The 14,029-nt window shown below is 48.8% G+C and overlaps 1 protein-coding gene across 11 annotated transcripts in view; it reads left to right on the top strand.

Annotated features, from left to right (window-relative positions):
• Nucleotides 1–14,029, top strand: part of SRPK2 (SRSF protein kinase 2) — a 246,461-nt gene that overhangs the window by 230,125 nt on the left and 2,307 nt on the right. For 5 of the 11 annotated variants that reach the window (XM_027071709.2, XM_027071712.2, XM_027071701.2 and 2 more), the window contains 3 exons: nucleotides 3,309–3,378; nucleotides 3,997–4,089; nucleotides 4,418–4,510. In XM_027071709.2, coding sequence (XP_026927510.1) covers nucleotides 3,309–3,378; nucleotides 3,997–4,089; nucleotides 4,418–4,510 — 256 coding nt within the window. Of the gene's footprint in view, nucleotides 1–3,308; nucleotides 3,379–3,996; nucleotides 4,090–4,417; nucleotides 4,511–4,541; nucleotides 8,731–11,423; nucleotides 11,483–14,029 lie in introns of those variants that run through there. The other 6 variants (XM_027071704.2, XM_027071710.2, XM_027071706.2 and 3 more) reach the window with 5 other exon arrangements.

The following is a 14,029-nucleotide window of genomic DNA, read 5'->3' as shown; positions in this document are numbered from 1 at the left end:
TGGTCCCATGTTACTCTGACAAATAATACCAGATAATTTTTAAAATTAAGTTTTTCAGTGAGTATCAAAAACTTCAGTCTTTGCTGTGTGAGACATGGAAAAGAACAGTTAAAAAGATTGGTGGGCATGTGATGGCTGCTTTGAATTTGGAGGCTGCTGTGCAGAGAGGAGTGAGGTCCAGAGGGCAGGAGGGGGCGGAGGGCCCAGACGCGGTGGGAAGCAGAGGTTAGGTCAGTAGGAAGGGAGCACTTTCAAAAATTGGAGCTTCGGGGAAGAAATGTTCCATTCCAGGATGTGGTGAGGTCAGGCCTTACTTGTCCCCAGCAACACAGGAGGGGCCCTGAATTAGACTCCAAGAGCTCTTTCAACTCTGAAATCCTGTGCTTCTAATTTGGGGTGTTAAATTTTGGTGATATAACCGGAAAAATAGGACAAGATCACAGAGGCAGGAGAATAATGGTGGAGCTCAGTGCGATTTTATACCAGGTTGTCTGTCTTGCCTTCCATTAGATTAGGACTTACCCCTCCACACAGTCTTCACACCCTGGCCACTCCTGCTGCTGTGAACAGTGCTAGAGTCCATCTCCTTTCTCCTGCCTCCTGCTCCCCTCAGACGAAGCATAAGCTCCCTCGGTGCCTCAAAGGCCGCTTATGGGTTGTTGTTGTTTTAATGAGGCAGATGTTGGAAGCGTGATTGTTCTGGATGGGGGGCAAGCCATCGTTCCCCACCCCCACCTCCCATCCCTGAAGGCCAAGGCTGAGAGGTCCCCTTCTGTTCTTCTCAGACAACCTGGTAAACACGAGGCGGTGTTTCTCCACTCCTGTCCTTTTGTCGAAGTTTAGAAACATAATATTATATTAAATTCATAATTCCAGTCTATACTAAAGCTCTAGTTGTTCTTGGTGATGAGGCCTGGAGTCCTTTGATGGCATAAATGGCATGAAGACTTGCAGAGGCCCTACTGGGGTCGTGAGCTCCTGCGTGTCAGCTGGTGTCTTTGCTCTCATCGTGGAGGAGGGCTCTTAGAGCCGGAGGAGAGCACCAGAATGAGGCAGAGAAACTGAGATATGTGTCCCGTTGAACCTCTTTTCCTTTTCTTGAGTCTTGGGGCCCCTCCCAACGTAAGTGTATGTGATCTAAAAATTCTGCATGGGCCGAGGCGTCGATTGCTGTGCACTTGTGTGTCACAGGCCCAGAGCAGGTAACGTCTACAGGCTCCGCGGTGAGCCATAGTCAGTGCCCTAGAAATAAGAAAAGGCAGACTGGCAAAGTTCACTTGTTCAGCACTGGTCCCATCACAGAAAGAATAGGTACACCTTATTTATTCAGAATCGGGTACTTGGTGTGGGGAGGAGGGCATTTCAAGAAAGAGGTGTCTGGTCTCCCCAGGACCTGAGAACAGAGTTTGCTCCAGGGGAACGTCTCCCAAGGGGGTCTGGTCAAGTACAGACGAAGGAATCCAAGATTCCCAAGCATGAAAACAGTAACAATAGAGATTATATCAGGAGTAACCTACGGAGTTGAAGGCGGTAATCTTTAACCGGCGTGAAGGCAGGTCATGAAGCATGAGGGCCCACATTTCCATCGGAATTTCTGCATCAGCTCTGTCACATGTGGCCTTCCTGTTAAGGAAGTCTTGTCACTCCCCAGAGAACTGGGACCAGATGACACACACGTGAGCCCCCATCTTCCCTCACATCTTCCTTTTCTCTTTTAAACCATTTCTTTGTAGGCTTCTTTGACTTGAGTGTTTGATTGGAAACACGTGGGTGCTAATCGAAACAGTCATCTTTCAAAGAACACTCAGTTGACCTACCTTAGTGTTAGGCTGTAAGAAATAAATTCAACCTGATTGAAATGTGTTTGAAAATGTGTGAGGAGAGAGAGTTCTCAGGGGAGGGTTAAGGAGCAGCCGTGGCCCTCTCCACGGAGCATTCGCAGTGGCTTCTTCTCCATTAGGGTTTCACCCTTTCCTCATGGCTTGTAGGCTGCTTAGTTGTGTCCTGGGAGGGGAAGACCCTTCTGGCTGTTCAATTTTCCCCTTGGATTTGTGGCCAGATGTGGGGTTGTGTGGAGAGGAGAGGCCCCCGGTAAGGACTTTCCCTGGCCCTGCAGCGCCTGCGTGACCAGCTTACTCGGTGCTGGGACGGGCTGGGATGGGCATGTCCGTGTCCTGCGGGATCCTGAGTTCATGCACCGATGCTCTCATGGGGCTGCTGACAACCATCTTGTCACCCCACTACCCTCCTTTCTTTAAATAAACAAACCAACCAAAAAAATGGTGAAGAGATGTGGTCCTGGCCTGAGTGCGTCCACCTTCGGTTTGTTAAAGACAGTGCTAGGAGACCCCCTCCTGACCCACTCTGGTCATGAACAGAAAGAGGAAATGGGTGGGTGCGGTGATGGTTCATCAGGGGTGGGAGTGAGGAGGGCCCTGATCCGAAGGCATCTGTGACAGAGGTCTAGGCCCCTGAGCACCTTTCAGAACCACAAGATCCAATACAAAATAGAAGTAGGTATAGAAAAACCAAAAATAGAATTTAGCCTTTTCCTTTAAAAAACAACAAAAAAAAATTTTTAAACGTGGTATTCCATCAGCAGAACAATAGCAGTTGCCATCTTTCTATAACATTAGCAAATTAAACCCATGGTCCTGAGCTTTTTTTTGTTCTTTTTTTTTTTTAGAACAAGGGGAGAAGAGTGTGTGGCAGAAATGGAAACAAAGGGCATGCTGGGGGTAGTGGTAGCCCTAGAGGCAGGCCGGCCCTCCTTGCCCTCCTCACCTGGCTCCTCCTGGCCCCGGGCTCAGAGCCTTCGTTTGGCTCGAGGTTTTCCTTTGCTTGAGTCAGAAGTGGCAGAATTGATGAGATGCTGAAAATAGCTCCTGGTTACCAAGGCACGAGGGTCTTGGCTTCAAGAGAGCGGCAGTGCCCGCTTTCCCGGGACCCAATGAGCCTGCGTGGGGGAGGGCAGGCCTGAGTCCCTGTCCCACCGTCCAGAGCTGGAGCACGTTCCCCTCCCCCCGGGCCTGCACACAGCTGCTTGTGGCTGTGCTTCTCGCAAAATGAGGAGAGCACACAGCCTTTACGTCCTCCAGTAAAGGGAATATAGGAAAATTTCTGCAGCTTCTTTGAACTTTTAGGAAGTTCAGAGTTGAAAGAAAAAAGTTGGTGTTGAGCTCTTTTAGAAGGCTTTTGGGTTTGATCAGGTCCTCGGAAAACGTGGGTCTCTTGTATAAGGAGAGAAAGTTGCTGCCTCGGGGGCCAGTGTCTTTGAAGTGCTTAGCATGTCATCTGTTGTGTCCTAGGCATTTGAGCTGGCAACGGGAGATTATTTGTTTGAACCGCATTCTGGGGAAGACTATTCCAGGGATGAAGGTGAGTATTGCCGCCTGCCAGATACCTCAGGCTGGGCCTCCTGAGAGGCCTGAGCTTCTGGAGAGTATTGTGTTTCCCTACCGAAATAGAGCTGTGTTTTGGTTTTCAAACGCCCAGTCGAGATGCTTTCCCCTGAGCTTGAAGCCCCCTCAGGCACAGTGGACGGGCAGCTCTGCCCTTGGCCCGGGACCACCTCTCCTTCCTGCTGGCCTCGGCCTGGCGCTCAGCAGCCAGGGAAGGACAGGCTGTGCGACCCCCGAGGCTTCTCTGTGGTCCTTTTGTCCACCGATCTGCCCATTTCACTGTCCTGTCGGGGAGCTGAGTTGAAAACCTGGGAATTCTGGCCTGAATTCCATCTGTAAAGCTGACCATCTCCATGCTTATTTGCTTACAGTGCTGGGGTGGCCAGGGGTGAGCTGGCATCAGTCACCGTCCGATGTTCCAGATGGTGCCTGAGGCCTGCCAGCCCCAGAAGCCTCTGCATGGATGTGCTGCAGACATTGTTGATTTGAATCTATTTCTGATTTTTTACTAATTTCAATTTTTTTCCCTCTTCTTTTATCCCATCCTTCCCTTTGCCCCTCCCATTCCCATGTCCTGTTTTTCTCTCCTCCATAGACCACATAGCCCACATCATAGAGCTGCTAGGCAGTATCCCAAGGCACTTTGCTCTATCTGGAAAATATTCTCGGGAATTCTTCAATCGCAGAGGTAGTACCTCTTCTTTTTGAAAAGCGCCACGATGCAGACAGAAACGGGATAGCACTACTGATTGTAGCGCGAATGATGGCAGACATTTCTCCTAAATTCGAAAGGCAACCTAGCGAAATTCCTGTGCTGATTTAAAAGTTGACAGGGAAGACCGCACTTGACCTTGCCACGGTCCCCCTGTGCATCCGGCGGCACCGGCAGAGCCTGTGCTTGGATCATACAGGTCGCGCTCTGTTTCTGTCTGCGCGGGCGGTAGCAGTGTCTGCATGCAGTGTACTGATTAAACTGTCGTGTGTTTCTGTTTTGCTGGCAATGTTTCCCAATGCAGATCACATAGCATTGATCATTGAACTGCTGGGGAAAGTCCCTCGAAAATACGCTATGTTGGGAAAATATTCCAAGGAGTTTTTCACCAGAAAAGGTAACGGTATTTATGCAACACTAATTTTCAGCATAATCCTCTCCCAAAAGGAGAAATTGTGCATTCACGTTTGGGCAGTGGAGAAAGACCTGGACCTTGTTACAGCTGGGGGATTCTGCTGAAGAAAGCTCTCGAGAAATAAGCTTGAACCATCTCCCATCTGTGGAGTACGGATTTTGTAAGAGTACCACTTCCCGGAACCCTCGGTCTCCTCCCCGCCCTCTCCTCTCCTAATCTAAGCCCAGTCTGTGTATTCACAGATTTGTGAAAAGGAGTTTAAGTGGTTTTTAGAAACCAGCTAGACTTCTCTTTCCATTTCTCATGTTGTTCGTGGAGCCTGAATGTTTTTGCCGTGGAGTAGAGGCAGCCTGGGGACAGGACTTTGTGAGCGTCCCTCTGTGTCCTGCTGGGTATGTCTGAGCTCCTTATGACGTGGGCGCGGGCTGCTGAGACCCTGTGCCCCCTGCTCTGAGAAATGACGTTCTCTTCTCCCCTGCACTATTCACATTGTGTTAATAGCTGATTTACTTTAGTAAAAAGGCGCCAGGAATTTATTTTTAAAGAACCCCTTCCCGGCGCCATATTGTTTTGTGTGAGCATGTTGGACCTCTTAATTATGTTTTTCCAGCTTGAATTTTTTTTGGCAGTGAGAGGGAGCAGTTGCACCCCCTTTAATAAAGAACTTTTAAAGTTGGTTTGAGTAGGATGTCGAGTTTCTAGAAATCTCTGAAAGTCCAACATGCTCTATCGCTTTCTGCTTTAGTCAGATTTGGAGAACTGGCCTTGACTTTTTATTTTCCTATGAGATAAGGTATTCTTCTAGAGTCATAAATCCTTATTATACCCTTTGGTGATGTCCAGCCACCCAGTCCTTGTTCCCTCCTTTAAATTACGCATCCCTGTTAAATGCGCAAGACTCGAGAACGTGCTGTGCCGAAGCCAGCAGTTTCCTGTTCCACTTACTCTGAGCACAGCGACCACTGCTCCCGGCTTTCCTAGGACCACCCCATGGGCAACCTCTGAAATGTGTAGCTAGATGCAGTTATTTTCTTACTACCTTTTAGAGGCTTATCACAGGGAAAAAAGATGGTCAGGAAAAACTGCTCTTCAGACAACCTGTGTCGATTTTGGTTCTGAAGACCCACCTGGACTTTGAGTCTGGGTCTCATGAGCAAGGTTATGGTTCCCCTCACACGTGGGCCCAAGTAGGCTTGAGGCTAATAGAATGGCTTTGCCACTGAGTTCTGTTCTGTGACAGCATGGTGTGAGGCTGGGCACGTCCTGTCATGTCATCTCTGCACCTTCCATTTCCTACGCAGCACGTGGCACCCTAGTAGCTCATGTCACGTTTGCTGAGGCAGAGTTGTAAACAGGAAAGGAACTGCTCTAAACACGACGGACTTCTAGACGGCAGCATTGCTGAGAGAGCGGGCTAAGTTTCCGTAGGAAACTTCTTAAAAATGGTTGAAGGGCTGAAGCAAGGGAAGGCTCTGGATTACTGTGGCTTGGGATTCAGCGTGACTTGAGGAACTCTGTTTTAATCAAGGCAGAGCCCTTCTTCCACATTTCAGAGTGTTTTCACAGCCTGTGAGAGACGGCCTGGCCCCTGGGAGGACTTGGCTGGACTTGCAGTGAACCCCCCAGCCGCAGCCATCACCACTGTCAGGTGGAGGCTTGGAGGGGAGGGTGGCCAAGAGCTAGCAGCCTAGTCTGTCATGAAGTAGGGGACATGGCTGACCTGCTGATGCTCTAGGGAGGGGACGGGCACTGGAGGGCGCTGGACCTTACTCAGCACCTGCTCTGTCAGCCAAACAGAGAATCCGCCACAGGCCGACGGACAGGTTCCGGCATCAGGCACAGAGGACCAGCAGCCAGTAAAGCCACACGGAGTTTTTCCTCTGCAGCGAGGAGCTTCTCAGAAGGCCTGGGTTCTGCAGTTTTCCCGGCGCAGCGTCTGTGGGTTGGGAACCGCTTACTATCTATGCACAGCGGGGAGGAAGAGGGACACACACTGCAGGAGGGGACCCGAATGCTGAGGAGGTGAAGTCCTGCTTGTCCAGTGGCCTGGGATCAGGTTTGTTCCCAGAGGCAGTGCTCTGAGGCTCTTGGCGCCAGTTGGGCGTGGCTCCCAGGGATGGCACCTGCTGGGTACCAGCCCCGAAGCCCCTCCTCACCCCATCGGCAGGTGCTGTCTTTGAGCGGGGCGGGGCGGGGGGGGGAGGGGTGGGCTGACCAGCGATGCTGGTGAACTGATGTCGCATAGCAGGTGGCTCTGCTCAGAGCTCCCTGCGCGTAGCCCTTCAGGCCGGAAGGCGGCGTTCCTGTCAGCCTTCCTGTCAGCAGCCCTGCTCCTGGGGCCACTCGGAGTCTGTGCGTGACCACTGCCTGCTCCCCGACGGGGGTATGGAGTGCTTACCTGGGACTGTGCTGCCGCAGCGTCCCGTTATTACTGCACATGCGCTTTAGGGCCTGCATGCACGGGCTCCGCCAGGGAGCTTGTTGGAAGGTGACCAGGGTCGAAATACATTTGGCCTCCTTAGTAAAGACAGACCAGACGCATTGTGATTCAGTGTTACTGTGGTAACTAGGGTCCTTTCCCCTTCATTTGGATATGAGGGAGAATTTTTGACTAGGCAAGTGATTGGGAATTGGGACCCAAGTCCTTTCCTGATCATTGTTTATTTATAATAAGTGGAGATCAGAAGGGATTTAGGGCTTTTACAGAAGTCACAGAAATAATATTTTGATGAATGAGGGTGTGTCATGAAAATAGATTTTACCATGTCCCCCAGGATGAGAGGAATGATTTGTTACATAAAAGATGGGTTTTGGCATGCCCCCCCTAAGGAATGTGTGCGGATATACAGTTTGGAAGTAAGGAGATCTTAAATGTATCTGTTAACATTTTTTAAGTGCCTGCATGCCAGAACTGACAAAGAGAAAAGCAAAATCAGAAGCTGTTATTAATTTGCTTGCATCCCCTTGGAAAATAGCCAACGATTGAGAGGGAGTGAGCAGCACCCTACCCTGCTCTTTGTCCTCCTGCGGGAGACGCAGGCCACATCTTCACCCTGATGCCTGTGAGGAAGAGCATGGGGTCTGTGTGTTAAAGCTAAAAACCAAGCGCAGCTAAGTGACCTCTTCTTAACGTACAACTCTGGGTAAAATGATTGTTACTAGTCTGAACAGTCATTCCTTAGCTGGGAATTTTCCACGCGAGCTGGGTGTTTTGGCAAAGGAAGGTAGTTACTGTTCTCATCCTGTTACAGTTTGATAACCAGCAGGTTAACTCCTCTGGGTGTGGACATTAGCCACCAAATGTCTTTCACAAAAATCCTCTTCACCAGTGTATGAAGATGTGCCCCACTAGAAGTAAGCACCTCTGTGCATTCTGCCCCTGCTTCTGTCCTGTTAGGGTCTGAGGTGTGTGTGTCCCCCGCCCCCCCCCCCAAATTCATGTGTGGGAATCCTAACCCCCAAAAGTGTTAGTATTAGGAGGTGGGGGCCTTTGGCGAGGACATAAGGCCATGAGGGTAGAGCCCTCCTGGTTGGGATTAGTGCCCTTACAGAACAGATCCCAGACCACTCCCTTACCCCATGCAGAGGACACGAGAGGGTCTGTGACCCGGAAGGGGGCCCTCGTTGGGACCCAGCCCTGCTGGCAGCCGGATCTCAGACTGCCAGCCTCCACGACTGTGGGGAATAAATTCATTCTTATTTATAAGCCACTCATTTTGGTTGTATTTTGTGATAGCAACCGGGATGGAGTGCAACTTGTCCCCAGGAAGTGTCCCAGTGCTTGTCAGGTGATGTAGCAAAAACAGTGCAGGCAGGAGTGCACCGTCCCACACTGCTGAACAGACGTTCTGTCGACACATGAGTGGCCATCGTTTTAGTAAAACATACTGTTGGAAATATCAGAGTAGTTAATTTAAAAAAAAAAAAAACGGTTTGATTCTAGGGAAGGGCATCACGTGGGCTGGAACGTGTGAGAGTGATCTGTTGTGTGTTGGACCAGAGACCTTAAGTGCAGTTCAAAGCATGCAAGAAGCCTGTGCAGACAGGGCACCCGGGTGGCTCAGTCAGTGAAGCATCCAACTTCAGGTTTCAGCTCAGGTCACGGTCTCACAGTTTGTGGGATCGAGCCCCACACTGATGAGCCTACTTGGGTTTCTCTCCTTCTCTCTGCCCCTCCCCTGCTCATGCTCTCTCTCTCTCTCTCAAAATAAATAAACTTAAAAAAAAAAAAAAAGAAAACCCGTGCAGAGCATTTGCAGTGCAATGCCGACACGCCCCCTGTGATAGGGCTTTGTTCTGCAGTCTTCGTTTTTAGTGTTTGAGATGAAACTTGTTAGAACGATTTCAACTCCCCTCCAGAATCCCCCACATCAACAGATTCTCTTACTTGTGTGAAGAGCGAAGCCCGCCGTAGGCTTTGGGCCCGTGTAGGCTGGCGCTGTCCCGTTCATCATCTAGGCCTCAGGTGGCGAAACCCGTTGGTCGCCGCGGTTTGCTGACTGCACAGGCAGGTGGCAGGTGCCGGGCTTGGGCACGAGGCCACCTTGGGGATGCGTGGGGCTGATCTCCCCATGAGCCGGGCCCTGTGCAAATGACTAGAAAAGGTTCTTCACACTAGTGAGTCTAAAACTTTTAAAACGTGTACTTTAATACACGTTTTAATACAGTTTCACTTTAAGCATCACTTCTGAGTTGTGAGCACCCTCTGTGAGATCAGGACCCCGGTCTGTCTTGTTTGGTGCAGGATTCCCCACAGCCCGGTGCCCAGTAGTCACAGAAAATAACTTCAGACTAGAAACATGAACCTGTGTTGAGTCCTCCTTTCTGGAGAGCGAGAAGCAGGTGACACTGTGTCCCCCTTGGCCCAGGACGGCCCTCGTGGCACCCGCACGCCCGCACACATGGCCCTGTTTGAAGGATTGCGTGGTCTAAGGCCCTCCCCTGCTAGGGTCGGGGTGCAAGGCGGGAGGGTACGGTAGGGATGGTGCGGTGCCCTGGAGGCAGACTGGAGGGACAGTGGGCACACCACAGAGACATTTTGGAAAATAACAGACCACAGGCCACAGCTGATCATAAGTCTGAAACTAGCGTTTTAATCATTTCATTTTGAATTTGAGCATATGATGCAGAAAAAGTAATGAAATTATTGCTCTCAGGTGTTCAGTTCTAGTTCATCCCACACATTCCTGTCGTTTATCATGATTAGTGTGTATTTTTACTGCGTGCATTAACGCAGTGTTGGGGTTCTTTTAAAGCTATTACTTTGTTTTAAGGTTTGTTCCAGTTTTTTAAGCTTTTGTTCCAGCTTTATTCAGATGTAATCTACATACCGTACAATTCACCCTTTTAAAGCGTACAATCGAGTAGTTTTTAGAATGTTCCTGAATTATGTAGCCGTCACCACTGTCTGATTTCAGAATATTTTTATTCTCGACAAGAAACCAATCCTTTGCCCATTAGCACTCATTCTGGTTTCTTTCCCCCTGACCCCTGGCAGCTGCTGGTCTTCTCTCTCTCTGGGTTTCTCTGTTCTGGACATTCCATGTAGATGGAATCCTACGGTGTGTGGACTTTGTGATGGTTTCTTCCATGTGTTCCAGTGTTTCAGGGCTCATGCACGTGGGTGCCTGTGTCTGTACTCTGCTTTTGATGTGTGGAGAGACCATGTTTGGTTGCTTCGCTCACCAGTTGATGGATATATGGGTGTCTGCTTTTTGGCTCATATGAATAACGCTACTGTGACTATTGTACAAACTTGTGGATGGACCTGTTTTTACTTCTCTTTTTTAAAACTTTATTTATTGATTTATTTATTTTGAGAGGAAAAAAGAGAGGGGCGGGGGAAGCCTGCGTGGGGGAGGGGCAGAGAGAGGGAGAGAGAGTCCCAGGCAGGCTCTGCACTGTCAGCACAGAGCCCAGTGGGGGGTTCAGTCTCACCAACCTGTGAGATCATGACCTGAGCCAAAAATAAGAGCTGGACGCTTAACTGACTGAGCCATCCAGGTGCCCCTGTTTTAACTTCTCTTAAATCACGTGTGATAGTTGAAGTATAAAACTTAAATTTTGATGAAGTCCAGTCTTCTACTTTTTCCTTTGTTACTTGTTTTTGTTATTTGTGCTTTTGATGTCACATCTAAGAAACCATTTCCTGCTTCTAAGTCCCAGAGATTATTCTGTTTTCTACTAAGAATTTATAGTTTTAGTTCTTAGGCTTTGGGCTGTGATCCATTTTGCGTTAATTTTTGTATTGGGGGTAAGGCTTATACAGATACTGAACTCAGATATTGACCTACACACTTGTAGGAATTTCTTCAAATTTCTAGTTTTGTGTCTTGCTTATACCAGTATTTGTGGACAGGTTTCCTATCTATATATGCCGTGAAATTTATCTGAATCTATTTTATATCATGGTTTATTTTCTAGTTACCAGTATTCCCTGAAATACAGTACAAGGATTTCCCTCATAGTCTCCTATATGCTTAATTCTGGAATATTACAATTTCAGTGAACAAAATAAAGTATTTCCCTTCTCACAGATCACTTAAAATGATATTCAGGAGAAGTCTGATGGAAGTACTTAACTTTTTCCTTAAAAAGCACTCTGATAATCTGGGCCTGGCGAATACAGTAGCAGGTCCCAAAGCCTTGACTTGGCAGGCGAAGAAGCCCTCCCTTGGGGCCTGTTTCTGTCCGTCTTCCTGGGCTCTGTCAAGGTGATTCTGCCCCCAGGGGGGATTAGGAGCACGAGGGGCTGCTGAGGGCAGGGTCGTCCATCTGGCCTTGGGCTGGGCTCCCGAGGAAAGACAAAGTGGTACTCAGCGATCTTTAGGAAGGAAAGGAAGGAGATGGTTTAAACGGTAAAGTCTTTCACTATTAAGTGTCTGGTTTTTTGCAGAATGTGTTGTAGTGGAACATATCTTGGTATACTTGCCTGAGAGAGAAGAAGTTGTCAAGGTAAAAATTTGTTAACTTGTCCAGGAGCCACTTGTACAATAGGAGCAGATAGCGAAAAACAGTCTCTCAAGCGTTTTCTTATTTCATTTTGTATTCTGAGTTGTGGTAGCAGAGGTGGCCGTTCACGAGGCTGGAGCTGGGGAGGGGACGGGGTCCCTGCTCATGGGACGAGCCTGTCCTAGCGGTGGATGTGCACGTTTGGGAGTTGAGGGCTTGTTATTAAAGAGCCTTTAGCAACCATTTGTGAGACTTGTTTCTTATTGAATTGAGCCTAAGAGTTTGTACATGGAATCATAGGGCCTAGGCAAGTTTATTTCCTGTGTTTTTTCTTGGCATCAGTTTTTCCACTTGTCTCCATAAGGCACATGCTTTTTCTTCGAGGTGGCACTTCGGGGTTGTCACGGTAGCAGTGTCGGGCACGTGTACCGATCGGACCTGAGGGTTACTGTGCCTGGTGCATATGCTCGTGTTACAGACAGCGTCTTTGCCCACAGGTTTTTTTGTGTGTGGGGTTGATTACCTGGTCAAAGTGTGTTAGGTGTTCCAGTCGGTTCTTTGCAAATGTTTTTATCAGTTTATAGCTAGTTAGGTCTGAATAAATTTTCGGGGCCTTTCAGCTTGTGTTGTTCTCATCACTGTTACTATGCAGATTTTAAGGCGGCTGTTGTGGTAACGCTTCTCTCTTTTCATGGAAGATTGAACCTAATTTCATGCCTGTTGATGGATTTTAAACTGGCCCCCTCCGAAATAGATCCCTCAATGTTCTGATAGGACTGTGCTTCTCAGCTGTTACATTCATTTGCAACCTCGGGGAGTGTTCGTTCCAGGTCAGAAGAGATGAAGGTCCGTGAAGTTCTCTCCCCCTTCCAGAGGACACGTTTTGGAATGTTCCATGTGAACTTTCTTAGTTTCCTGCAAACCTTGCTCTGGTGAGCTCCGCGGTCTCTGTAAGCCCAGGAGAGCTGTATTACGGAAGATGCAGAGAGAGAAGCCACCTTCTAACAAAGCTGCTGTTTGGGGGGGGGGGGGGGGGGGTACCTGCTTTCCATCTTGAAGGGCGCTTTGAAGGTTACTCTTGTGATCATTCTCTTCTATTCTTCTTTTAGTACCAGACGCTGGGCCATATAATTTCCCTCCATGTTCCCAAGTAATATGAAATAGTATTCATCAGGTCGATGTATCATGGTTTGTTTCTGTAACCACGGTTATCCTGTCACTGAGCACCTGTGATTTTGCAAGTATGCCTACTGGGTGGGTGGGTGGGGGCTGGGGGGATTGGGAGGGTGGTACCAGGGTTTATTTTCTTAGGCTGGATTTCCAGAGCTGGAATTTCCAGATTAAAGGGGATGAGCTTTGAGCCATTGCTCAGACTCTGTTCTCATGGACACAGTCTTCCTTCTACAGGAGGGAACACTTTCTCCTCTCAGATGGCCCTTTCTCTACTCCCCTCCCCAAAACAGAGCTGACCTACAGTCTGTAAGCCATGCCAAACTCCGTCCTCCGTTTACTTTGCACAACATCCCTCCAACAAGAAACATTCCATAAAGTTCTGTTTATCTCAGATCTGGTGCGCGTGACGATTGCAACTCCGTAGACATACCGGTTCACAGGAATGTAATTAAGAGAGAGTGGAGGCCGAGAGAAAAAAATCCTAGTGGGTGGGATTACAGGTCATTCCTCCTTCTGTTTTTGTACTTTTCTGTAACGTTCTTTTATTTTGTGATTAAAGAAAGAGGAGAATGGTCTAAATTGAGATGCGTAAATGCGTGAAACAGACCAGGCCTCCTGAGAAGACCTAGTAAGGAAGCATCTCTTAATACACACCGTGAGACGCCTGGCTTGGTGGGTGGACAGAGCAAGTGGAAGAGGAGAGCACAGCACACCTGGCCCTCGCGTGGGGCTACATGTGGGGTGCCTGCCTCAGCAGGACCGGCCAGCGCTATGAGCCCAGAGCTGTGCCTGTGCAGGGGGAGCAGGGAGCGGGCCCCAGGCAGCCCTTCCTTGTCTCTGCGACCCGCAGGGGAGGCCTCTCTGCCTACAGGGGAGGCGCGTCCTGTCAACATTTCTAACGGGAAGAGAAAAGGAATTAATCCTAATGAAAGGTATCCTGACCTTTTGGCAGTTTGATTTAAATCAGCTTTTTTTCCTATTATGAAAAAGGCTGTCCTAGTTTTCAGACCATTTACTAGATCGTTGGTTGTTCTGTTGTGTTGGTCGGGGCTCCTCGTAACCTACGGTTTCTGTGGTGCAACTAGCACATGTTCAAGATTTGATGTCCTGATCTCTTAGATTTTACAGCCAGCGTGTGGAATTGAGTGGTGTTTGGTTCACCTTGGCCTCTAGAGCTGTGTTGTCTGGTACAGGAGCCAGTGGCTAATTGTGGCTGTTTAAACAAATTAAAACTTCAGTTCCTCAGTCGCACTGGTAACATTTCCAGGGCTCAGTAGTCACATCTAGCTATCAGCTGCCATATTGGATTAGTGAGCTAAAGTACACCTGTGCCATCCAAGAAACTTCTCTTCAACAGCACATTTCTAGACGGAAGGA

The sequence above is a fragment of the Acinonyx jubatus genome, chromosome A2 (assembly GCF_027475565.1).
Source record: "Acinonyx jubatus isolate Ajub_Pintada_27869175 chromosome A2, VMU_Ajub_asm_v1.0, whole genome shotgun sequence".
Lineage (NCBI taxonomy): Eukaryota > Metazoa > Chordata > Mammalia > Carnivora > Felidae > Acinonyx > Acinonyx jubatus.
This window is presented reverse-complemented; position numbering and strand designations above follow the sequence as displayed.